The sequence below is a fragment of the Macaca thibetana genome, chromosome 3 (genome assembly GCF_024542745.1).
Source record: "Macaca thibetana thibetana isolate TM-01 chromosome 3, ASM2454274v1, whole genome shotgun sequence".
Classification (NCBI taxonomy): Eukaryota; Metazoa; Chordata; class Mammalia; order Primates; family Cercopithecidae; genus Macaca; species Macaca thibetana.
The window spans coordinates 29078903-29106439 of record NC_065580.1 but is presented as its reverse complement, the minus strand read 5'-3'; the positions used below and the strand labels follow the sequence as shown (position 1 = coordinate 29106439).

The 27537-nt window shown below is 43.5% G+C and overlaps 1 protein-coding gene across 2 annotated transcripts in view; it reads right to left on the bottom strand.

Moving 5' to 3' along the window:
• The window catches only part of ZC3HC1 (zinc finger C3HC-type containing 1), a 35047-nt gene extending 22222 nt beyond the window's left edge, over window positions 1–12825 (bottom strand). The window contains exons 1-4 of one of the 2 annotated variants that reach the window (XM_050785029.1): window positions 12601–12825; window positions 10371–10482; window positions 2178–2328; window positions 741–824 (exon numbers count right to left, since the gene is read on the bottom strand). In XM_050785029.1, the coding sequence (XP_050640986.1) occupies window positions 741–824; window positions 2178–2328; window positions 10371–10482; window positions 12601–12746 (493 nt within the window). In that variant the 5' untranslated portion in view covers window positions 12747–12825. The remainder of the gene's footprint in view (window positions 1–740; window positions 825–2177; window positions 2329–10370; window positions 10483–12600) is intronic. The other variant, XM_050785030.1, reaches the window with a different exon arrangement.
• Between the last annotated feature and the right edge of the window lie 14712 nt (window positions 12826–27537).

Below are 27537 nucleotides of genomic sequence, written 5' to 3'. Positions count from 1 at the left end.
TCCCAGCTACTTGGGAGGCTGAGGCAGGAGAATTGCTTGAACCTGGGAGGTGGAGGTTGCAGTGAGCTGAGATCGTGCCACCTCACTCCAGCCTGGGCAAAAGAGCGAGGCTCTGTCTCAAAAAAAAAAAAACCAAAAAACAAAAACAAACAAAAAAAAGAACCGAGTTGATAATCATCTACCTCCCAGGGCCCCGGTAAGGATTAAATGGGATAATGCATACATATGTCTAAAGCCTTAACCATGTCAAATGCACTTAATGAAGGTAAGTAATAACACAAGTAAATATAAATTTTTCTGGAAAAATGCAAATAGAAAAGGATAAAAAGAGGCCGGCGCAGTGGGTCACCCCTATAATCCCAGCACTTTGGGAGGCCAAGATGGACAGATCATCTGAGGTCAAGAGTTCGAGACCAGAGTGACCAACATGGTGAAACCCCATCTCTACTAAAAATACAAAATCAGCTGGGCATGGTGGCGCACACCTGTAATCCCAGCAACTCTGGAGGCTGAGGCAGGAGAATCACTTGAATGCAGGAGGCGGAGTTTGCAGTGAGCCAAGATCGCACCACTGCACTCCAGTCTGGGCAACAAGAGTGAAACTCCATCTCAAAAAAAAAAAAAAAAAAAGAAAAGGAGAAAAAGAAACTTCAAAGACTAGGTTTTCACCAACAAATAGACAATATTAGATATGCAATGACGAAGGAAAATGGTGAACAGGAGTTCTCAAAAATAAGTACCTGGGGATGGGCTGTCTGGCCAGAAACAGAACTTCTCATGGGCAGTACACAAGGCTTTCTTCAGCTCAGCACATCGTTGCTTATCTGAAATCCACATAAACAGCAACACCTTAGAAAACACTATATAGATTCAGAATCCAATGAATGGCCTCTAAGAGCAGAGATTTAACTAAAAATACAAATAAGAGATTTTTAAAATGTGAAAATATTATCAACCACATAATCTTAATATTTTCCACAAAACAGGTTCTAAATTGAGATCCTAAAGATCAACAAAGGAGATGCCATGTATCTTATTTTTATTTTTTATTTTTTTGAGACAGTCTTGCTCTGTCACCCGGGCTTGAGTGCAGTGGTGCAATCTCAGCTCATGGCAGCTTCCATCTCCCAGGCTCAAGCAATGCTCCTGCCTCAGTCACCTGAGTAGTGTTTTGTACTTTTAGCAGAAATGGGGTTTCACCACGTTGGCCAGGCTGGTCTCAAACTCCCAACCTCATGTGATCCGCCCACTTCAGCCTCCCAAAGTGCTGGGATTACAGGTGTGAGTCACCGCGCCCAGCCCCCATGTATCTTATAAAGCAGAACATTCCAAAGTGTGATCCTTCATAAAAGTCCTTTGTCACTCTTTGTCTAGAAGTATACATTTTGGAATAATAAAGTAAACATGCTGCTGTTACCTAGATTACATTAAGTTAAGTCCATGCTGCAGTAGCTAGCTTAGTTTAAAAAAAAAAAGGCTGGGTGCGGTGGCTCGTGGTGGGCAGATCACGAGGTCAGGAGATAGAGACCATCCTGGCTAACATGGCGAAACCCCGTCTGTACTAAAAATACAAAAAAGTATCCAGGCATGGTAGCAGGCACCTGTAGTCCCAGCTACTCGGGAGGCTGAGGCAGGAGAATGGTGTGAACCCAGGAGGTGGAGCTTGCAGTGAGCTGAGATTGCACCACTACACTCCTGGCTGGGCGACAGAGCCGGACTCCGTCTCAAAAAAAAAAAAAAAAAAAAAAAAGACTGGCCAGGCACTATGGCTTACCCCTGTAATCCCTGCACTTTAGGAGGCCAAGGTGGGCAGATCACTTGAGCTCAGGAGTTCAAGACTAGCCTGGGCAACATGGTAAAACCCTACCTCTACAAAAAACACAGAAATTAGCCAGGTGTAGTGGTACTGCGCCTATAGTCCCAGCTACTTGGGAGCTGAGGTGGAAGGATCGCTTGAGCCCAGGAGGTTGAGGCTGCAGTGAGTTGTAATTGCACTATTGTATCTCGCTCAGCCTGGGCAACAAGCAAGACTCCATCTCAAAAAAAAAAGATTAAAAAAAAAAAGACTGAAGTATGCATTTTTTGATCAAACTAAAATGACCTTTTCCCCACCCCAGAAAACCAGAATAGTACATATTTGAGTGTGGAGAAAAATGTAATTTGTACCTTATACTTACATCTATCAAAGTCAAAAGCTGGTTGTAAACTGGCACAGAGAAAAGCTTGACAGCTAGAGCACTTGAGCATATCACATTCAACTGTGACCCAGCCATATTTTGCACAGACGAGTGGAGACAGCTCGGGGGGCTTACCTGCCCATTTCAAAGAGTATCCATGTTAAGAAAAACGACACCGCAAATATATATATAACTGTGTGTGTGTGTGTGTGTGTGTGTGTGTATGTATACGTATATATACACGTGTATGTGTGTGTGTGTATACATATATGTACTTTTTTTTTTTTGAGAAGAGGTCTCACTCTGTCACCCAGGCTGGAGTGCAGTGGCACAATCTCAGCTCACTACAACCTCACCCTCTCAGGTTCAAGCAATTCTCCCACCTCAGCCTCCCAAGTAGCTGGGACCACAGTGCACGCCACCACACCCAATTAATTTTTGTATTTTTTGGTAGAGATGGGGTTTCACCATGTTCCTCAGGCTGGTTTTGAACTCCTGACCTCAGGTGATCTGCCCACCTTGGCCTCCCAAAGTGCTGGAATCACAGGTGAACACTGCAAGTATATTAAAACGAATAAGTCATAAATTACAATCTTAACTCATTCTTTTTTTTTTTTTTTGAGATGGAGTCTCACTCTGTCACCCTGGCTGGATTGAATTGGCACAGTCTCAGCTCACTGCAACCTCCACTTCCTGGGTTCAAGCGATTCTCCTGCCTCAGCCTCCCGAGTAGCTGGAATTACAGCCATCTGCCACTGCGCCCAGCTAATTTTTGTATTTTTAGTAGAGACGGGGTTTCATCATCTTGGCCAGGTTGGTTTTGAACTTGTGACCTCGTGATCCACCCACCTCGACCTCCCAAAGTACTGGGATTACAGGCGTGAGCCACTGCGCCCAGCCCAACTCATTCTTAATGTATATAGGAATAAACATTAAGGAGAAAGGCAATGAGAAAAGTGGTAAAAACTATTTTTAATGCACAGGCCCATACTTCACAGAAGGTCATTTAAGTAATAAGTGGGAGGGAAAAGTTATTAACTTATTCTTGAAGAAGTACTATGTATTTTAGGTGTTTAAAATGTCCAAAATATTGTCCAAGCACAGTGGCACATACCTATAATCTCAGCATATTGGGAGGCTGAAATGGAAGGATCGCTTGAGCTCAGGAGTTGAAGATCAGCCTGGGCAACACAGCGACACCTCATCTCTACGGAAAATAAAAAAATTAGCGGGATGTGGTGGTGCACACCTGTAGTCTTAGCTAATTGAGAGGCTGAGGGAGGAGGATGGCTTGAGCCCAGGAGATCAAGGCCACAGTAAGATACGATCACACCACTGCTCTCTAGCCTGGGCAACACAATGAGACCCTGTCTCAAAAAAAAAAAAAAAAAAAAAAAATGTTTATTATTGGTTCTCTGGTAGAATATAGCATCCGTTAATTTTCACTGAATCTGAAATACTAGGAACTTAAAGACACTAGTGAAAGTACTGGGATATGCCTAAACAATAAGAGATGGTCAAAGTCAAATACACAGAAATATTTTCTGCCACTCACCTATGCTCTCCTACTGTACCCCATCCATTTTTACTTTCCAAAGAATAAAGGCAATAAAATTATCCCTCCAAAATTTGATTGCTAGTATCAATGGGGATGTGTAAGAATGTGTTTTACATAGCTAAAAGCATCTGTTAAGTATGTATTTGGAAAGGTATCCTAAAACATTTATTACTCCTTAATATTAAATGCTCAGTTTTTTTGTTTGTTTGTTTTGTTTTGTTTTTTGAGATGGAGTCTTGCTCTGTCGCCCAGGCTGGAATGCAATGGCACGATCTCGGCTCACTGCAACCTCTGCCTCCTGGTTTCAACCGATTCTCCTGCCTCAGCCTCCCGAGTAGCTGGGATTACAGGCATGCGCCACCATGCCCTGCTAATTTTTGTAATTTTAATAGAGAAGGGGTTTTGCCATGTTGGCCAGGCTGGTCCTCCTTGGCCTTCTGCAGTGCTGGGATTACAAGTGTGAGCCACCTCACCCAGCCTCAGTTTTTAATAATCTACCTGGGCCGGGTGTGGTGGCCCCAGCACTTTGGGAGGCTGAGATGGGCGGATCACTTGAGGTCAGGAGTTTGAGACCAACCTGGCCAACACCTCTACTAAAAATACAAAAATCAGCTGGGTGTGGTAGTATGTACCTGTAATCCCAGCTACTGGGGAGGCTGAGGCAGGAGACTCACTTGAACTTGGGAGGCGGAGGTTGCAGTGAGCTGAGATGGCACCACTGCACTCCAGCCTGGGCAACATAGCAAGATTCTGTCTCAAAAAAAAAAATTTTACCTGAAGAGCTCTTATTTTACAAAGCACAGTAAGAAAAGGATAAAATATGAAAGAAGATGCAGCAAAGTTCTACATTTTTATAAAGGGATATAGGAATTTGAAAAACATTCCCACATCAGCAAAGGAAGAATGAAGACTGGAAAACAAAATTTAGATACAAATATTAAAGGAGCCATGATTACCTAGAATAAAAGTAATGGTTAAATAATCATTATATCCAAAATGGTGATCAATTTATAGCCAATGAACAAAAAGGAAATTGATCTAAATATTGTTATCAAAATCAAGATTTAATGCAAGAAACAATGGTAGAAGGATGGTTAAAATACCTTCCCTTTCCTGAGCAATTTAGTCTTAAAGCCATTAGATGGTGAACAAGGAAGATGTCTGACCCAGGAGGCTGCGAAGAGGCGGCTCAGCCCAGGGTGTCAGAACCAAAATGGTATGTACCAGGCATTCACTTGCGGGCAGCCAAGTGTGGAGTGCTAGGGCCTAAATGGGGTGACGAGAGATTCATGCAAGAAAGGATGGCAGCATGGCAGAAATGGGAGATTAAGTGAAGCGCATACAGGGGATTGATCAAAGTAGTAAATATATTGAGGATAACAGAAATTATGTTTCACAGTGCTGAATATGGGAGGGAAAAATAGGGAAAGGGAGAAAACTAGAATGAATCCTGTGATATACAATTGCAACTGGAGATGTCAGCAGGAACTCATTGTTTTTTAAAATATAGAGAAAAATGGATGTAAATTTAGATGTGTGTATACATGTCAATGTGTGTGTGTGTGTGTGTGTGTGTGTGTGTGTGTGTACATAAACATATATATTCTCTAGCTTTTTCCTCTGACAGGGCCTGAGAACAGTGGCATCCCAGTAGCTATCAGTTCTCCCTGCACCCAGATCTTGGCATTCATTCATTCATTCATTTATATAGAGACAGGATCTTGCTATGTTGCCCAAGCTGGTCTCTCCTGGGCTCAAGCAACTCTCCCGCCTGGGCCTCCCAAAGTGCTGGGATTACAGGTGTGCCACCACACCCAGTTCAGATCTTAGCTTTTAAATAACATTCTCCACTGAAAAACAGCCAAGGATCCTTGTAGAATTGGCTGATTCCAGGGATGGGGCGAGAAAAATACAAGATAAGCCAAGAACAACTTGTTCCTGAAAGCAATAAAGAGGTCATGGGTTATGGGACATGTCAAAAGGCCACAGAAGCCAACCTGAGGGCGATGTCACTGACTAAATAAGGAACAACTGGAGTATCAAAATATATAATGATAGTAATGAATTATAACCCATTGAATAACAAAGAAAATCATGAGTCTACATTGCTACAAATAAATCAATTACATAAAGTTTGACAAGGAATGGGATATTTACATAGTTTCAAAGAAACTCCCCACAAAGTACTTTTTATTTACAAAGGAGGAAAGAGTTATTTTACAACAGAAATGCCAGATACTCCCTTAATCAAGTGATCAAAGTGATCATCACCTTAAAGCGATAAATAGAAATCATGTGTCACCTGACAGGATGCAATGAGAATGCAGCACTGCTTCACGACACTCCTGCATAACCTGAATCTAATCACAAAGAAACATCAAACAAATGTCACTGACATACACTCTATACCATAACTGTTCTGTAATCTTCAAAAGTATCAAGATCATGAAATTCAAGAAAAAACGGAGGAAACGTTCCAGATTAAAGGAGAATAAAGCAACATGACAACTAAATGTACTGTGTGATTCTCAACTGGATCTTTCAACTATAAAGAATGTTATTAGTACAACTGATGAAAAAGCTGGGGTCTGAGGATTAGAGGGTAGTAACCTATCAATGTCAATTTTCTGATTTTGATGGTTGCATGGTGATATAGGACAAAGTCCTTGTTTGTAGGAAATATTTGGGAGTAGTAAGACATCACTTTGGTGGCTTACTTTCAAATAGCTTAGGGAAAAAAGGTTCTTTGTAACCTCTGCAACCTTTCTGTAAGTCTGTAATTTAAAAATTTTTAAGAATCATGTAAAAAACTACCAAGTCTTTCTGTCCTTGCACACAGGGAATAAAGTAGTGAAAAGTGGAGGACTTGGTGTGGTACCACATTTCTTCTGCCTTCAGTCTCTGCTCCTTTCACAGAGCTACCCGTCAGTACCATGTTGGCCATGTTGGGATAGATATCCTCAGCTTCACAACGTCTATGGTCTATAGGTGCCAAAATGACAGCCCAGAGAAGAATTTGCCATTTTCAGTAGAAAACAAGTGGCAATTACTAATTATGATGACTTGTGCTTTGGATCTGATTTGTTGCACTTTTCTTTATAAGACATCAACTGGGCCAGGCGCAGCGGCTCATGCCTGTAATCCCAGCACTTTGGGAAGCTGAGGCGGGTGGATCACCTGACTTCAGGAGTTTGAGACCAGCCTGGCCAACACAGTGAAACTAAAAATACAAAAACTAGCTGGGCGTGGTGGTGGGAGCCTATATCCCAGCTACTTGGGAGGCTGGGGCAGGAGAATCACTTGAACCACAGAGGTTGCAGAGAGCCAAGATCGCACTAGTACGCTCCAGCCTGAGTGACAGAGTGAGACTCCATCTCAAAAAAAAAAAAAAAAAAGACATCAACTGCTTAAGATGGATGTTTGAGCTCACAATCTCTTTGATACTATGCAGCCATAAAAGGAATGAGATCTTGTCCTTTGCAGGGACGTGGATGGAGCTGGAAGCCATTATCCTCAGCAAACTGACACAGAAACAGAAAACCAAACACATGTTCTCACTTATAACTGGGAGCTGACTGATGAGAACACATGAACACGTGGGGAGAAGGACATACACTGGGGCCTGTTGGAGGTGGGAGTCGGGGGAGGGAAAGCATCAGGTAGAATAGCTAACAGATGCTGGGCTTAATATCTAGGTGATGGATTGATCTGTGAGTAAACCACCATGGCACACGTTTACCTATGTAACAAACCCGTACATCCTACACATGTACCCTGGAACTGAAAATAAAAGTTGAAGAAAAAAAGGCCGGGCATGGTGGCTCATGTCTGTAATCTTGGCACTTTGGGAGGCCAAGGCAGGCGGATTGCCTGGGCTTAAAAGTTCGAGACCAGCCTGGGCAACACAGTGAAGCCCCGTCTCTACTAAAATACAAAAAATTAGCTAGGCATGGTAGTGGACGCCTGTAATCCCAGCTACTCGGGAGCTAAGGCAGGAGAATTGCTTAAACTCAGGAGGAGGAGGTTGCAGTGAGCCGAGATGGCGCCACTGTACTCCAGCCTAGATGACAGAATGAAACTCTGTCTCAAAAAAAAAAAAGTTGAAGGAAAAAAAGGAAACAAAACAATGGATCAAATTCTTGATCTCAGGCATATAGCACACGAGGTATGTTTGTAAATAAACTTATGACATAACACTTAATGTCTCTTCCTGAAACATGCAATGTGATAGCTGGTATGTGCTTACTTTTTCATTTGGGTAATATTCCAGTATAACTTTTTTTTGAGACAGAGTGTTCTCTGCTGCTCAGGATGCAGTGCAGTGGTGTTATCTCGGCTCACTGCAACCTCCGCCTCCCAGGCTCAAGCAATTCTCCTGCCTCAGCCTCCTGAGTAGCTGGGACTACACGCAATGCCCAGCTAATTTTTGTATTTTTAGTAGAGATGGGGTTTCACCATGTTGGCCAGGTTGGTCTCAAACTCTTGACCTCATGATCCACCTGCCTCAGCCTCCCAAAGGGCTCAGATTACAGGCGTGAGCCACCACACCCGGCCTAATTTTGTGTTTTTAGTAGAGGCGGGGTTTCACCATATTGGCCAGGTTGCTCTCAAACTCCTGACCTCAGGTGATCCGCCCACTTTGGCCTCCCAAAGTGCTAGGATTACAGGCGTAAGCCACCACACCTGCCAGTATTAGTTTCTGGATTAAAAAAAGGTGTGTGATTTGGCTTACTTCATGGTCTTAAATTCTGAAATTTTGTTAATTTTTGATTCCTAGGTCAAGACCTTGTTAATAGTTTATAAGATAGAAATTCAGGGCCAGGTTTGGTGGTTCAGGCCTGTAATCCCAACCCTCTGGGAGGCTGTGGCAGCTTAATTGCTTGAGACCAGGAGTTCGAGACCAGCCTGGGCAACACAGGAAGACCGTCTACACACACACACACACACACACACACACACACACACTGGGGTGGGGGTGCAAACTTGCAGGAAAAAAAGCAGGTGGAGCTACTAAAGACTTCTCTCAAAGCAAGGTGATGTGAGCAGCTTTTAAGGTGGCTCCAGTGATCCCTGCCTTCTTGTATTCATGCCCTTGTGTTATCTGCTCCTCTTGAGTATGGGCTGGCCTAGTGACTTGCTTCTAATGCATAAAATATGACAAAAATGATGAGATGTCACTTTTGAGATTAGATTACAAAATGAGGCTGGCTTGTATCTTGTTCTTTGGCCTGCTCACTCTGATGGAAGCCAGCTGCCAAGCTGTGAACTTTCTTTTAGAGAGGCCCACATAGCAAGGAACCAAGTGGGGAGGGGCATCTCTGGCCAATGGCCAGTATAGAACTGAAGCCCTCCGTCCAACAGACACAAGTAAATGAATCCTGCCAACAGTGTGCCAATGACTGAGTTTGGAAGTGACCCTTTCCTTTTTTTTTTTTTTTTTTTTTTGAGATGGAGTCTTGCTCTGCTGCCAAGGCTGGAGTGCAGTGGCACGATTTCGGCTCACTGCAAACTCTGCCTCCTAGGTTCAAGCTATTCTCCTGCCTCAGACTCCCGAGTAGCTGAGATTACAGGTGAGCACCACCACACCTGGCTAATTTTGTTTTCTTTTTTCTTTTCTTTTTTGTTGAGACAGAGACTCGCTCTGTCGCCCAGGCTGGAGTGCAGTGGCGCAATCTCGGCTCACTGCAAGCTCTGCCTCCCAGGTTCACGCCATTCTCCTGCCTCAGCCTCCTGAGTAGCTGGGACTACAGGTGCCCGCCACCGCACCTGGCTAATTTTTTGTATTTTTAGTAGAGACGGGGTTTCACCGTGGTCTCGATCTCCTGACCTCGTGATCCGCCCACCTTGGCCTCCCAAAGTGCTGGGATTACATGCGTAAGCCACCGCACCCGGCGTTTTTATTTTTCTTTTGAGACAATTTTCCTAGTTAAGCCTTGAAATGACAGTGCCCTGACCAACCTTAATTGCAGCCTGTGAGAGACCCTGAGTCAGAGGACTCAGCTAAGCCATGCCTGGATTCCTGATCCACAGAAATTATGAAATAAAAAATGTTTGTTGTTTTAAGGTCACTAAGTTTAGGGCAATTTGTTATGCAGCAATAGGTAGCTAATATACAAGGAAAATCTAGAAAGAGACATTATAGCAGTATAGTCTCTAAATGTACTATAGCAGTATAGTAATTTATATATAGATTACTATAGCAGTATAGTCATCTGAAAAACATTAGATTACAATCCTGGATCTGCCGTTTGCTAACAGGTTCATCTTGGGCAAGTCATATAACCTGCCCCAAACTGTTTCCTCTTCTGTAAAACAAGTATAATAATAATGCTTATTTTCGTAGGTTTAAGGTCAAGATTGAATGTGATAATATACGCAAAAACATACTATATACAAGTATTAGTTGTTATTTCTTCTTTTCTCAGGCTGTTAGTTTTTTCTTCTGTAAAAAGAAAAGGTTAGATAACCTCAACTGTCCCTCTGAGTGATAACACATTAGGATGCTGACTTTCCTATATAACTTCTTACCAAGGTTTGATTCTAAAGTTTAAAACATTACAGTAAGTAGTGTAATACGTTGGAGGAATTCTAGAAGCAGGCAGAAAGTGCAATTCACATGAACTAAAAAAGGATATAGAAAATGTTTCCACTCTGGTAAAGAAGGCTTCTTTGCTTGTAGATTCCAATGAAGGTTGTTCCGCTTGGGGTGATCCATTAACTGACTGGGAAGTGGCAGACGTGTCCTTCCTAATATAAAGTGGCAAAACTGTTGGTAAACTTTTCACAGTACCCTCTGCTTAAATGTTTTCTATCTAGCTTCTCTACACATTGTATCATAAATCACACCAACGCTGGATTTTAAGCTTCCTAAAAATCATTTTACTCATGTCATTCCTCAGGTTATTATTTTCAATGGTTTTATAATACTTACTAAATAAAATCCAAATTCTTCAGTCTGGCATTCAAAACTCTTTACAGTTTACTCATATCTAAACTTCAATCAATTTCTACCTCTACAGGGCTCCACTAATCCTAGTAAACTATTCTCCTCACTCATTCACTGTTCTCCATAAGTATTTTGCATAACTTTAGTAAACAGAAAGACTTCAGGTATGCATTATACAATTTGAATCTCTTCAGAAATTCGACTTTTTTTTTTTTTTTTTTTTTTTTTTTTTTTTTTTTTTTTTTTTGTGAGACGGAGTCTCACTCTGTAGCCCAGGCTGGAATGCAATGGTACATACGATCTCAGCTCACCGCAACCTCCGCCTCCTGGGTTCAAGCAATTCTCCTGCCTCAGCCTCCCGAGTAGTTGCGCACCACTGGGCGTGGGCCCGGCTAATTTTTTGTATCTTTAGTACAGACGGGGTTTCACCGTATTGGTCAGGCTGGTCTCAAACTCCTGACTTCGTGATCTGCCCGCCTCAGCCTCCCAAAGTGCTGGGATTACAGGCATGAGCCACCGCGCCTGGCAGAAATTCGACTCATAACAGCGGAAAAAACAATTTTGATATTTCTACCTGCAGGAACCTTTGATACCCTTTCCTTCCAAAAAAAAAAAAAAAAAAAAAAGAACCAATTAGAAAATTCGAATCAAAGTAAAGATCTTCAGGAAATTTCATGGGAAAAAAAAAAAAAATCAGGGAGAAAAAAACTCAGCAAAGCAATTCTCTCATTTTCAGTGGAAGGCATTTCAACAGTGCTCGGGGAATTCGGGGAATTGCTGAAAGACAAGGATGCATGCATGTATTCATTCATTCATTCAGAGACGGAGTCTCGCTCGGTCGCCCAGGCTGGAGTGCAGTGGCGCGATCTCGGCTCACTGCAACCTCCGCCTCCTGGGTTCAAGCAATTCTCCTGCCTCAGCCTCCCGAGTAGCTGGGACTACGGGGGCGGGCCACCACGCCCGGCTATTTTTTTGTATTTTTAGTAGAGACAGGGTTTCACCGTGTTAGCCAGGATGGTCTTAATCTCCTGACCTCGTGATCTGCCCGCCTCAGCCTCCTCAAAGTGCTGGGATTACAGGCATGAGCCACCGCGCCAGGCGACAAACATTATTTTAATAAAAATAGGATTACATCAACGATTATAGCTCAAAAGAAATAAACTTATTCTAAAACTCTCAGAGATTCATAGAAAGCCTCAAGGCGGTGTGGGAAAAAAAATTCACAGCATCCATAAACTTGGATGGGTAAAAATGACATTTATTTCTCTTTAAATGACAAGATTTAGCATTTTCTTCAATTATGAATGAAGGTAAAAACACCATAGTAGTATTAGTACCCGTTAATTTGTCATCTATGGAAATAATGTTCCCACATTACGGTGGTTGCACGTTTTCAAATACCTTTTACGGTTGACAAGACATATTACTAGATATTATGAACTCTTTAATAAAAAGAATGTTACTGCATAACTTTTTCCTTTTACTATCTTGATAACTACATTCTAATCTAACTGGTTTCCTTTATAATCCTATGTAATTTACTTCAAGCATTTAAAAATATTACGAGAGTTAATAAGCTTCTCCAGAGAACCAAAGGGGTCCACGGCACAAAAAAAGGTTAAGAATTCCCAATTAAGAGAAGTCAGGTGAACTCATTCAGTTGACGGTCCTCTTTTTTTCCTTCCAAAAATAATGTCCGATGACAAAATTTCGGCTGCGGTTGGGAATCCGGTACATCCCGACGGGAAGATCAAAGCCGATCAAACATAGTAACCAGAGTATCTTTCAGATCCTAAGAAGAAGCCATCCCCACTGCCCGAGACGCCGACCGAGGGGAACCCCCCACGCGACACGCCACCCCCTCCCCAAGCCTTCTCCAATCTTCCAATGCCGGACCCAGGGCTAACTCGTGAACTCACGCGTCCACGCCTCCCTCTTCCGGGGCAATCCCTTCATCTATCAGCTGCCGGATTTTCTGGGGGGTCCCTTCTGGGGAGCGAACAACTGCACCCCAATTCTTTTCAACCCCTACGGCAAACGCTTGTCCCTCACTGGGCGCCGCCATCTTGGTCCGCTGCCGAGTCGCTTCCCCGAGCGTTTGAAGGCTCCGGAACTTCCGTCCTGAGAGGTTAATATCCGCCTCTTGAGGCAGCCTGACCGGGAGAGTTTAACCGCATGGTCCACGCCTTTTTTGGTCGTTTTAGAACCTTAGAGCGAGCTTAAGGAGGGCTGTAGTGTTTAGGACAATCTTGATTAATCATTTCCTTTATCAACTAGCATATTTAGGTTGATAAGAGATTTTTAGAACGCGGTCTGTCCAAATTCAGCAGGGATGAGGGGCTTAACTTAGTTTTCAACTAATACTAATACGGCCGGGCACAGTGGCTCATGCCTAATCCCAGCAGTTTGGGAGGCCGAGGCGGGCGGATCACCTGAGGTCAGGAGTTCGAGACCAGCCTGGCCAACATGGTGAAACCCCATCTCTACCAAAAATGCAAAAATTAGTTGGACGTTCTGGCAGGCGCCTGTAATCCTAGCTACTAGGGAGACTGAGGTAGGAGAATCACTTGAACCCGGGAGGCGGAGGTTGCAGTGAGCCGAGATCGCTCCACTGCACTCCAGCCTGGGCGACAAGAGCTAAACTCCGTTTAAAAAAAAAAAAACTCTTACGACCCTACTAAGTTGCGTCTTTTTACAAGCGAGGAAATGGTGTCCCTCTCTTGAGAGCAAATAATTTAGAATCCTTGTTGGAAACTGCGTTATGGATGGATTTAGAAGTCTGTGGCATTTGACACTATTGATACTCCTTCCTTCGTTCAACAAATATTTATTGAAAACATCCTATTTTTTTTTTTTTTTTTTTTTGAGACGGAGTTTCGCTCTTGTTGCCCAGGCTGCAGTGCAATGGCTCAATCTCGGCTCACTGCAACCTCTGCCTCCCGGGTTCAAGCAATTCTCCTATGTCAGCCTCCTGAGTAGCTGGGCTTTCAGGCATGCGCCACCACGCCCAGCAATTTTTTTTTTTTTTTTTTTTTTTGTATTTTTATTAGGGATGGGATTTCACCATGTTGGCCAGGCTAGTCTTGAACTCCTGACCTCAGGTGATCCACCTGCCTCGGCCTCCCAAAGTGCTGGGATTGCAGGCATAAGCCACCTTGCCCAGCCAAAAATCTCCTGTTGATAGTCTCTAGGCACTGGCAATGACAGTTGTGAGCAAAGGAGCTGTAGATCTTGGTGGAGTTAGATGTCAAATAAATTTTCTTATAGTTTTAAAATTATGATTACAAGTGTTCCAAAGATGCACCAAGGTTGTAATAGGAGAATCTAATTTAGTTTGCACATTCTCCTGAGAAAATCAGGTGCTGGAGCTGAGATGGATGAGATTGAAGGGAAGAAATCCGTATAGAATCTTCCAACCCCCCAGGTTGGAAGACTGATGTGACTAAACGATGGGCAAAGAGGAAATTGGGATCACCTCCTATCCTTTGAGCACCCTACCTGTGGGTTCCTGACTCTATCAATGCTCCCAGCAGCAGGACCTGCAACCTATTGATCCAATTACTTTTCTGCTATTCCTAACTCCACCATCAGCCTTGTTTCTTCTTTTCTTAGCTGGCTTAAATTCATTACTGGTTGTTGTCATCATTCCTTTGCAAAACTGGAACATGGATTGAGAATTAGTTAATATGAAGGAATCATCGTTGATTTCACTATATGTAATAATAGCATTGTAGTTACGGTTCTTAAAAGCCCTTCTTTATTAGAAATGCATCTGGAAGTATTTATAGGTGAACTGATATGATGTCTGGAATTTGCTTTGAAATTATCCAGGAAAAGAAACCATGTGGAGAAATAGATGAAAAAAGATTGCAAAATTTTAAACTATTGGACTTGGATGATAGAATTGTGGGGTTCATTATATTGTTCTTTCTGCTATTAAGTATATTTGACAATATAATAAAAAGCAAAATACGTAAGCTAAAAAATACATGTTCTTGCATACCCTTTGAATTTCCTTGAACCTTTCTTGCTTAATGGTACTTACTTGACAAAACCTCAATCGCAGTTGAAGTAAGTTCTGTATTACTGCTTCTGTACCCATACAACTAAATATGGCTAAAGAGAAATGACAAACTAACTTCTTGTCTCTTTATATTCTTGACTTCAAGTGGGACCTTAATTCTTCCCAGTAATTATACTACCTTTATCTAGTCCACTTCTCTTCCCACTTTTCATAGATGACTTTTTTTTTTTCAGACAGAGTCTCCCTCTGCTGCCCAGGCTGGAGTGCAGTGGCACAATCTCGGCTCATTGCAACCTCTGCCTCCTGGGTTCAAACGATTCTCCTTCCTCAGCCTCCCGAGTAGGTGGGATTACAGGCACCTGCTACCATGCCCAGCTAATTTGTCGTATTTTTAGTAGAGACGGGGTTTCACCATGTTGGCCAGGCTGGGCTTGAACTCCTGACTTCAGGTGATCCACCCATCTTGGCTTCCCAAAGTGCTGGGATTACAGGCATGAGCTGCCATGCCCGGCCACTTTTATATATGTCATGCCTGGCTAATTTTTATAATTTTAGTAGAGGCAGGGTTTCACCACATTCACCAGGCTAGTCTCAAACTCCTGACCTTAAGTTATCTGCCTACCTCGTCCTCCCAAAGTGGTAGGATTACAGGTGTGAGCCACTGCGCCCGCCTTCATAGATGGCTATTGTGTAACTCTCTCCTCAAACACCTTCAACACTTCCACTTATCCATACTTCCTTTCTGCTAATGACACACTCCTAAGAAAATATTGACTATACAGTTAGCCATGGTAACAACCAGCAATCAGAGCCAGTTTTAAGTTCAATTGACCCATGATTACTCATCACAGTGAACGTGCTTTTGTAAATCCAATCAATGACAACTTCTTTTTTTTTTTTTTTTTTTTTTTTTTTTGAGACGGAGTCTCGCTGTGTCTCCCAGGCTGGAGTGCAGTGACGTGATCTCGGCTCACTGCAAGCTCCGCCTCCCGGGTTCACGCCATTCTCCCGCCTCAGCCTCCCAAGTAGCTGAGACTACAGGTGCCCGCCACCACGCCCGGCTAGTTTTTTGTATTTTTAGTAGAGACGGGGTTTCACCATGTTAGCCAGGATAGTCTCGATCTCCTGACCTCGTGATCCACCCGCCTCGGCCTCCCAAAGTGCTGGGATTACAGGCTTGAGCCACCGCGCCCGGCCAATGACAACTTCTTGATTCAACCAATCACAAAGACTCACTTCAATAAGCACTCCTCTGAGTACCAGCCACTCAACAATAGTTTCACCCAAGTTATCACTTCTACAAATGATGCCAACACACTTACACCTTTGAAAGTTTGCCCATCTCTGAACTCCTCACTTTCTCAAAGCCTGATAGAAGATTAGTAGTCTGGTCTGCTTGAAGACTGTGCCTCACCTGCACGGCTCTTACTGTTTATAGTAAGCAAGAAATTTGGCTTTGTGGGCTTTTTTTTTTTTTTTTCGTTTTTTTGGGTTTTTTTTGAGATGGAGTCTCGCTCTGTCACCCAGGCTGGAGTGCAGTGGTGCATCTCAGCTCACTGCAAGCTCCACCTTCCGGGTTCACTCCATTCTCCTGCCTCAGCCTCCCGAGTATCTGGGACTACAGGCACCCACCACCACGCACGGCTAATTTTTTGTGTTTTTTTAGTAGAGACGGGGTTTCACCACGTTAGCCAGGATGGTCTTGATCTCCTGACCTTGTAATCCGCCCGCCTCAGCCTCCCAAAGTGATGGGATTACAGGCATAAGTCACCACGCCCAGCCTAGAAAATATTTTTTTAATGGATGGTTGCATCAGTATTGAACACGTACAGACTTTTTTCCTTGTTATTCTTTTAACAATACAGTATAACAACTATTTATATAACATTTACATTGTATTAGGTATTGTAAGTAATCTAGAGATGATTTAATAGATACACATATGGAAGGATGTGTATGGGTTATATGCAAATACTACACCATTTTATATAAGGGACTTGAGCATCTGTGGATGTTGATATTGAAGAGTAGTCCTGAACTAATCCCTTGAGGATATGCAGGGACAACTATATGTATATTGATGTATACATATTTATTTATTTATTTATGTCTATTATGTATAATGTATATAGTGTGTGTGTGTGTGTGTGTGTGTGTGTGTGTGTGAGATATTTCAGTTTTTTTCCCCTTAATTCTCCAGCATCTGGCATATAGTAGATGTTCAGAAGATGTCAATTTTTTTTTTTTTTTGGAGACAGAGTCTTGCTCTGTTGCCAGGCCGGAGTGCAGTGGTGCCATCTCAGCTCACTGCAACCTCTGCCTCCCAGGTTCAAGCGATTAGCTGGGACTACAGGCGCGTGCCACCATGCCCAGCTAATTTTTGTATTTTTGGTAGAGACAGGGTTTCACCATGTTGACCAGGATGGTCTTGATCATTTGATCTCATAATCTGCCCGCCTTGGCCTCCCAAAGTGCTGGGATTACAGGTGTGAGCCACCACGCCCAGCCAGAAGATGTCAATTTTAAGACAGGAATCAATAAAAAATTTCCAAGTTTCAGATAGTCACTTGGCCAGTGTGATGTGAAGAAAAGAGTTTTGGAGACAGAGATGGTCTCTTATTCTGCTTCCATCACCAGCCATGTGGCCTCGGGGTCAAGTAACTTCTGGATTTGAGACTAAATGAAATAATGTATATGAAAATGTTTGGTGCGTAGTAGGTTCTTGGTAAGTGCTAGTTTTCTTCCTAAGCATTTTAGTGATGCATTATTCCACATCCTTTCAGGAATAAAGAACTAATCTCCCCAGCCGCTAGGCATAGCAGCAGCAGGAAGCCCTGCTGTCCTTCGCTGTCATCTCCTTTAATATCTACTTCACTGAAGGAAGCCATTTCTCCTGAGGTCACCTCCACTCCCTTCCTCAGGGCATCCAGTAACTAATCCAGACAGTTATAAAAGGCCCAGCCGTGTGTCCTAACTCAGGATAATGCTGAAGGGCCATCCAGTCTCAGGGTTTCCTGGAGGGTCTCCCTTGAGACTGCATCGTAGCCCAGCTTCTCCCCCTGCCCAGACCAGCTTCCTTCCCATCCTTTCCATGATGTTGACCCCAAGAGTCCTCCCCAAAAACCTCCTGCATGCTAATCTCCCTCTCAGGAGCTGCTCATCCATTTTGTTTATACTGGGGAAGTAGACAGTTCTGCCGATTGCTCCAGCTGTCAGACTGTCTTTACTGTATGTATGGTTTTTTGTTTTGTTTTGAGACAGAGTCTCACTCTGTCACCAGGCTAGAGTGCAGTGGCGCGATCTCTGCTCCCAGGTTCAAGCAATTCTCCTGCCTCAGCCTCCCAAGTAGCTAGGACCACAGGTGCATGCCAACATGCCTAGCTAATTTTTGTATTTTTAGTAGAGATGGGGTTTCACCATGTTGGCCAGGATGGTCTCTATCCCCTGACATTGTGATCTGCCTGCCTTGGCCTCCCAAAGTGTTGGGATTATAGGTATGAGCCACTGTACCCAGTCATATGTATGTTTCTTTGTTTTTTGTGAGTTTTTTTGTTTGTTTGTTTTTGAGACGGAGTCTCTCTCTGTCGCCCAGGCTGGAGTGCAGTGGCATGATCTTGGCTCACTGCAAGCTCCGCCTGCCGGATTCACCCCATTCTCCTGCCTCAGCCTCCCGAGTAGCTGGGACTACAGGCGGCTGCCACCATGCCCAGCTAATTTTTTATATATATATTTTTTAGTAGAGATGGGGTTTCACCGTGTTAGCTAGGATGGTCTTGATCCTCTGACCTCATGATCTGCCCACCTCGGCCTCCCAAAGTGTTGGGATTACAGGCATAAACCACCATGCCCGGCTAGCTGTATGTATGGTTTTTAATGTGAGAACACACAAACATTTGGCCAGGTGTGGTGGCCCATGCCTGTAATCCCAGCACTTTGGGAGGCCGAGGTGGGCGGATCACTTGAGGTCAGGAGTTCGAGACCAGCCTGGCCAAAATGGTCAAACCTTGCCGCTACTAAAAATACAAAATTAGATGGGCGTGGTGTCATGCACCTGTAATCCCAGCTACTCGGGAGGCTGAGGCATGAGAATTGCTTGAAACTGGGAGGTGGAGGTTGCAGTGAGCTGAGATCACGCCATTGCACTCCAGCCTGGGTGACAGAGCAAGACTCTGTCTCAAAAAAAAAAAAAAAAAAAAAAAAAAAAAAAAAGAACACACAAACATTTAAACTGAGAAGCTTTTAGTACTTCATAGGACCTCTCCTCTTAGGAATAAATCAAACATACTATATCTGTGAGTATAATTCTTTCATGAAGTAGAAAAATGTGTCAACTAGCAAAATTTAGCTAGGCTCTGTGCTCACATCTTTAATCCCAGCACTTTGGGAATCCTAGGTGGGTGGATAGCTTGAGGCCTGGAGTTTGAGACCAGCCTAGGCAACATGGTGAAATGCTGTCTCTACAAAAAATTTAAAAATTAGCCAGACTTGGTGGTATGCACCTGTAATCCCAGCTACTCAGGAGGCTGACACAGAAGGATCGCTTGAGCCCTGGAGGTCAAGGCTGCAGTGAGCCATGACTGCCTCACTGATTTCTAGACAGTGTCAGAGTGAGACCCTGTCTCAAAAAAAAAAAAAGGAAAATTTTTATTTTTAGTGAAAATTTAATTTATATACAAGGTGACACAGGTTTTTAAGTGAGTATACATTTATTAAACATTTTCATTTCTTTTTTTCTTTTTTGAGATGGAGTCTTGCTGTCACCCAGGCTTGAGTGCAGTGGTATGATCTTAGCTCACTACAACCTCCACCTCCTGGGTTCATGCAATTCTCAGGCCTCAGCCTCCCCAGTAGCTGGGACTACAGGTGTGTGCCATCATGCCTGGCTAATTTTTTGTATTTTTAGTAGACACGAAGTTTCATCATGTTGGCCAGGCAGGTCTTGAACTCCTGACCTTAAGTGATTCGCCCGCCTCACCCTCCCAAGGTGCTGGAAATATAGGTATGAGCCACTGCGCTGAGTCAAAACATTTCATTTCTTTTGAGCTGCTTTTTATTGATGTAGATCTCACGTAACATAAAATTTACCCTTTAAAGTGTACAAGTCAGTGGTTTTTAGTATATTCGCAGATATGTGCTATTATTGCCACTGATTCCAGAACATTTTATCATTCCCTAAGAGAAACCCAGTAACCATTAGCAGTTACTGCCATCCCTCCTCTCCCTCCCTGGCAACCACTAATCTACTTTTAGTCACTATGGATTTGCCTATTCTGGATGTTTAATATAAATGGTATCATACAATATGTGGATTTTTGTGTCTTATTTCACTTAGCATCATGTTTTCAAGGTTCATCCATGTTGTAGCATGTATTAGTACTGTACTTTCTTTGTATGGTTGAATAATATTTCACTGTATAGGCATATCATATGTTGTTTCTCCATTCATCCATTGATGAACCTTTGGGTTGTTTACACTTTTGGCTATTATGAAAAATGCTACCATGAATATTCATACAGAGGTTTTCATAAGGGCATATGTTTTCAATTCTGTTGGGCATATACTAAGGAGCAAAATTTCTGGATCATATGGTAATTGTATATTTAACATTTAGAGAAACTGTCAAAATGTTTTTCAAAATGGCTCCACCGTTTTACATTCCCACTAGCAATGTATGAGGGATTCCCTTCCTCCACATCCTTGTCAACACTTATAATTGTCTGTCTTTTATATTTTAGCCATTCTAGTGAGTGTGAAGTGGTATCTCGCTGTGGTTTCAATTTGCATTTCCCTAAGGACTAATGATGTTGAACATCTTCTCCTGTGTTTATTGGCCATTTGTATATCTTCTTTGCAGAAATAGCTATTTGTGCTTTTTTGGCCATTTTTTAAATGGGTTGTCTTTTTGTTGTAGAGTTTTAGGAATTTATTTATTTATTTATTTATTTATTTATTTATTGAGACAGAGTCTCACTCTGTCACCCAGGCTGGAATGCAGTAGGGATCTCGGCTCACTGCAACCTCAAATTCCTGAGCTCAAGGGATCCTCCTGCCTCAGCCTCTCAAGTAGAACTAGAGGCATACTCCACGATGCCTGGCTGATTTAAAATTTTTTTGTAGATACGGAGTTTTACTTTGTTACCTAGGCTGGTCTTCCTGGCCTCAAGTGATTCTCCCACCTCGACCTCCTAAAGTGCTGGGATTACAGGCAGGAGCCACCCCATCCAGCCACTTCTGAGTTTATTATCTGGTAAATACAAGAACATTATCGATAAGAATAAGATAATTATCATAAAAATTCCTTTGAAATACTGTTCACATTTTCACATTTTGGGTCCAAAGGAAGCCAAGTTGAATAGAATATTTTTGGTAGAATAGAATATTACTGAATGGGGGCTGGGCGCAGTGGCTCACACCTGTAATCCCAGCACTTTGGGAGGCTGAGGTGGGTGGATCACTAGGTCAGGAGATCAAGACCATCCTGGCTAACAAGGTGAAACCTCATCTCTACTAAAAATACAAAAAATTAGCTGGGTGTGGTGGCGGGCACCTGTAGTCCCAGCTACTTGGGAGGCTGAGGCAGGAGAATAGGGTGAATCTGGCAGGCGAAGCTTGCAGTGAGCCAAGATCACACCACTGCACTCCAGCCTGGGTGACAGAGTGAAGAACGAGACTCCGTCTCAAAAAAAAAAGATATATATATAACTGAATGGGTTCAGTCTTCTTCTGGCATCCTTTTCCTTTTTTTTCATTCCTTGTCTCTTTTTTAAATTGCCATTAAAAAAATACCTAGCAGGCTGGGTGCGGTGGCTCACATCTGTAATCCCAGCACTTTGGGAGACCGAAGAGGGAGGATTGCTTGAGCCCCCAGAGTTTTGAGACCAGTCCAGGCAACATAGTGACTCTACAAAAAATTAGCTGGGTATGGTGCTCACCTGTAGTCCCAGCTATTTGGGAGGCTGAGGTCAGAGGATCACCTGAGCCCGGGAGGTTGAGGCTGTAGTGAGCTGTGATCACGCCACTGCACTCCAGCCTGGGTAACAGAGCAAGACCTGGTCTCTTAAAAAAAAAAAAAAAAAAACAGGTCCAGGTGCAGTGGCTCACGCCTGTAATCCTAGCACTTTGGGAAGGCGGAGGCGAATCAGGAGGTTAGGAGTTCCAGACCAGCCTGACCAACATGGTGAAACCCCGGCTTTACTAAAAATACAAAAATTAGCCGGGCGTGGTGGCACGCACCTGTAATCCCAGTGGCTGTCAGCAAGTCAAGGAGACAGGCATCAGATCAAACATCAAGACATCTGGCTGATGTCTTGATTTTGGACTTCTAGCCTCTGGAATTGTAAGAAAATAAATTTCTGTTGTTTAAGTAGACTGTGGTATTTTGTTATGGCAGCCTGAGCCAACTAATACACCTGGGAGATTAATATAAATAGGAAAAAAGTACCACTGTTTTCATAATCTTCCAACTGAAATTTGGCATTTCCATCTATGATAAATGTAGTCAACAAGCCACAGTGGTATTAACTGTACTGTGAGTTTGTCACCAATAGAAATCCAGATATTTTCATATCCCATTATAGTTATTGCAATTTTTTTGAAACATTGTGGGTGTTTTTTTTTTTTTTTTTTTTTTTTTTTTTTTTTTTTTTTCAGATGGAGTTTTGCTCTTGTTGCCTACGCTGGAGTGCAATGGTGCAATCTCGGCTCATTGTAACCTCTGCCTCCTGGGTTCAGGTGATTCTCCTGCCTCAGCCTCCTGAGTAGCTGGGCTTACAGGCATGTGCCACCACACCCGGTTAATTTTGTATTTTTAATAGAGACAGGGTTCCTTGATGTTGGTCAGCCTGGTCTCGAACTGCCGACCTCAGGTGATCTGCCTGCCTCGGCCTCCCAAAGTGCTGAGATTATAGGCATGAGCCACTGTACCCAGCGAAATATTATTTATTCCCTATAATAGTTATTAGACTACCACTTAACTTGTTATTTATTTATATTTTGAGATGGAGTTTCGCTCTTGTTGCCCAGGCTGGAGTGCAATGGCATGATTTCAGCTCACTGCAACCTCCACCTCCCAGGTTCAAGCAATTCTCCTGCCTCAGCCTCCTGAGTAGCTGGGATTACAGGAGTGTGCCCCTGTGCCCGGATAATTTTTGTATTTTTAGTAGAGATAGGGTTTCACCATGTTGGCCAGGCTGGTCTCGAACTCCTGACCTCAGGTGATCCACCTTCCTTGGCCTCCCAAAGTGCTGTAATAACAGGCATGAGGCACTGCACCCGGCCTTGACTTGTTATTTAATGTGTTAGAGGCACATTAATTATATTATCACAGCTGGGTGCAGTGGCTCCCTCCTGTAATGCCAGCACTTTGGGAGGCTGAGATGAGCAGATCGCTTGAGCCCAGGAGTTTGAGACCAGCCTGGGCAACATGACAAAACCCTGTCTCTAAAAAAGTTACAAAACTTAGCCAGGTGTGGTGGTGCATGCCTGTAGTCTCAGCTACTTGGGAGGCTGAGACGGGAGGAACACCTGAGCCCAGGAGGTTGCAGCTGCAGTAAACTGTGATTGCTCCACTGCACTCTAACCTAGATGAGAGTGAGACCCTGTCTCAAAACAAAAATTTACTATATTACAAATTTAATTATTTTGATATTTGATATCTATATATCAATATAATTGGTTTTCTTTGTAATCCCACACATCTTATTTTATGCGTTAAAAACATTTTTTCTGAAAAAGTGTTCATAGGCTCTGCCAGGTTGATAGAGGTTAAAAAACCCTGATTTTTTTTTTTTTTTTTTTTTTTTTTTTTTTGAGACAATGCTTTACTCTGTCTCTCAGGCTTGAAAGACCTCCTGGGCTCAAGTGATCCTCCCACTTCAGTCCCCTGAGTACTGGGACCACAAGGGGGCGCCAATACACTCTGATAATTTAAAAATTTTTAGTAGAGACGGGGGTCTTGCTAAAGGCAGGTCTTGAACTCTTGGCCTCAAGCAATCCTCCTGCCTCAGCCTGCCAAAGTACTGGGATTACAGGTGTAAGCCACTTCACCCAGCCAGGAACTCCTGATTTAAGGAGCAATATCTGCATGGAGAAACCAGAACAGTGTCCTATGAACAAATTCTCTCAGGGGAGATGAAACTAAGTGGAACTTTTTCTTTTTTTTTTTTTGAGACGGAGTCTTGCCCTGTCGACAGTGGCATGATCTCAGCTCACTGCAACTTCCACCTCCCAGGTTCAAGCGATTCTCATGCCTCAGTCTCCTGAGTAGCTGGGATTACAGGCACCTGCCACCGTGCCTGGCTAATTTTTTTATTTTTAGCAGAGACAGGGTTTCACCATATTGACCAGGCTAGTCTTGAACTCCTGACTTCAAGTGATCCACCCGCCTTGGCCTCCCAAAGTGCTGAGATTACAGGCATGAGCCACCGTGCCTGGTTCTTCCCCCTACCCCCTTCTCCTTCTCCTTCTCCTTCTCCTTCTTCTTCCTCTTTTTGAGACAAGGTCTCACTCTGGCGCCAAGCCTGGAGTGCAGTGGCATGAACACAGCTCACTACAGCCTCAACTGCCCCAGCTTAGGTGATCCTCCTGTCTCAGCCTCCACAGCAGCATCTGGGACCACAGGGGGGCACCACCACGCCGGGCTAATTTTTGTATTATTTATATAGTGATGGGGTTTCACCTGTTGTATAGGCTGGTCTCAAATTCCTGGTTTCAAAAAACCCGCCCACCTACGCCTCCTAAAGTGCTGGAATTGCAGGCATGGGCTGCCCCACCTGGTCAAACTTTTTGAACCTACTGTACAGGGATATCCTCAGATTCACTCAGATCTTGATGAATTATCCTTCCTGTTTAGAGAAATCCCAAGCCTACCCTTAATTTTTTTTTGAAAGGAAAGATTGTTAATATGCTGAGGACAACTTCAACTTTGCTTTTATTTATTTGGAGTCTTGGAATGATTTTAACATCTTTTGTTTAATTTTTTCTGTGTTCAAAAAAATTTAATTTATTGATTTTTGAGACAGGGTCTTGCTTGCTCTGTCACCCAGGCTGGAGTGCAGCAATGAGATCATAGCTCACTGCAGCCTGGAGCTCTAGGGCTCAAGGGATCCTCCTACCCGCTCCTTCCAAGTAGCTGGGACTACCCGCATGGGCTATAAAAAAGAAATGGGGGTGCCACTATATTGCCCAGGCTGGTCTTGAATTGGGCTTAAGTGATCCTCCTATCTCAGCCTCCCAAAGGACTGGGATTATAGATATGAGCCACTGCCCCTGGCCTTAAACTTACATTTTAAACTTCCAATGTGCTGATTTGGGGCTTAGGAGTTTTTTGTTTTTTTTTTTTTGAGACAGAGTCTCACTCTGTTGCCCAGGCTGGAGTGCAGTGGCATAATCTTGGCTCACTGCAACCTCTGCCCCCCGGGTTCAAGTGATTCTACTGCCTCAGCCTCCCAAGTAGCTGGAATTACAGGCACCGGCCACTGCACTCAGCTAATTTTTCTATTTTTAGTAGAGATGGGGTTTCGCCATCTTGGCCAGGATAGTCTTGAACTCCTGACCTCATGATCCACCCACCGCGGCCTCTCAAAGTGTTAGGATTACAGGCGTGATCCACTGCGGCTGGCCTCATTTATTTTTTTTTGGAGAACTCTTTACTAGTTGTTTTCACCAATGGTGAAAAAAGAATGGTTGCAGATTTTATTTACTTTTAAAATTAATTAATTAATTAATTAATTAACTAATTAATTTGACATAGAGACTTGCTCTGTCACCCAGGCTGGAGTGCAATGGCAAAATCTTGGCTCACTGCAACCTCTGCCTCCCAGGTTCAAGTGATTCTCCTGCCTCAGCCTTCTGAGTAGCTGGGATTACAGGTGTGTACCACCATACCCGGATTTTTTTTTTTACTTTTAGTAGAGACAGGGTTTCAACATGTTGGCCAGGCTGGTCTTGAACTCTGGCCTCAGGTGATCCATCTCCCTTGACCTCCCAAAGTGTTGGGATGACAGGCGTGAGCCACCGAGCCCGGCCCACTTGAGGTCAGGAGTTTGAGACCAGCCTGGCCAACATGGTGAAACCTTGTCTCTACTAAAAGTACAAAAAAAGTTAGCCGGGTGTGGTGGTACACGCCTGTAATCCCAGGTACTCAGGAAACTGAGGCAGAAGAATTACTTGAACCTGGGAGGTGGAGGTTGCAGTGAGCTAAGATCATGCTACTGCACTCCAGCCTGGGCAACACAGTGAGACTCCATCTCAAAAAAAAAAAACATAAAAACGAAACACAGTGAAACTCCATCTCTATAAAAAATAAACAAAATTGGCTGGGCATGATCATGCATGCCTATGACCAGCTACTTGGGAGGTTGAGGTGAAAGGATGGCTTGAGTCCAGGAGGTCAAGGCTGCAGTGAGCCAAGATTGCATCACTGCACTCCAGCCTGGGTGACAGATGAAACCCTGTCTCAAAAAACAAACAAAAACCAAACCAAAACAAAACCCACAAAAAACAATGTATAGAGCTCTCTAAGACATATTGTATAAAAGAACAAAAACCTATCTGCTGAATACATTCTGTACAATCCCCAATCCCATTTATGTAATAAGCAAAAACAGAGTACCTGCATAGGTCTACAAATGTGTATGTGTTTACATAGAAAGAGAACTAAAACTATATCAAACTGTGTTTTTTTTCTTTTTTATTTTGAGATGGAGTTTCACTCTTGTCATCCAGGCTGGAGTGCAATGGCACGATCTCAGCTCACTGCAACCTCCGCCTCCTGGGTTCCAGCGACTCTCCTGCCTTAGCCTCCCAAGTAGCTGGGATTACAGGTGCCTGCCACCATGCCCAGCTAATGTTTGTACTTTTAGTAAAGATGGGGTTTCATCATGTTGGCCAGGCTGGTCTCAAACTCCTGACCTCAGGTGATCCACCCGCCTCAGCCTCCAAAGTGTGGGATTACAGGTGTGAGCCACTGCGACTGGCCTATATCAAATTGTTAACAGTCTTTTTTTTTTTTTTTTTTTTTTTTTGAGACAGGGTCTCATTCTGACACCCAGGCTGGAGTGCAGTGGTGTGATCTCGGCTCACTGCAGCCTCTACTTCCTGGGCTCAAGCAATCCTCCTACCTCTGCCTCCTGAGTAGCTGGGACCACAGGCATGTGCCACCATGCCTGGCTAATTTTTGTACAGGCTGGATTTCACTATGTTCCCCAGGCTGGTCTGGAACTCCTGACCTCAAGCCATCTGTCCGCCTCAGCCTCCCAAAGTGCTAGGATTACAGATGTGAGCCCAGTTTTTTTTTTTCCCCCAAACATCCAGTTTTTACTGGACTTGGAACATTAGGACCACTGCTAAGCTTGGTTTTATACTTTTCACTGTGATGTCATGCAGGCTTCATTTACCTGCATACGGCAGCCTGTGTGTATCCTCTTTTCCAGTGGTCCCCAACCTTTTTGGCACCAGGGACTGGTTTATTAGAAGGGGTGGCGGGGTGGATATGGTTTTGGGATGATTCAAGCACATTACATTTATTGTGCACTTTATTTCTATTATTATTACATTGTCATATATAATGAAGTAATTATACAACTCACCATAATTTAGAATCAGTGGGAGCCCTGAGCTTGTTTTTCTGCAACTAGATGGTTCCATCTGGAGAGATGGGAGACAGTGACAGGTCATCAGGCATTAGATTCTCAAGGATCTGTCAACCTAGATCCCTCACATGCACAGTTCACAGTAGAATTCCTGCTCCTATGAGAATCTAATGCTGCTGCTGATCTGACAGGAGGTGGAGCTTGGGTGGTAATGCAAGTGATGGGGAACGCCTGTAAATAT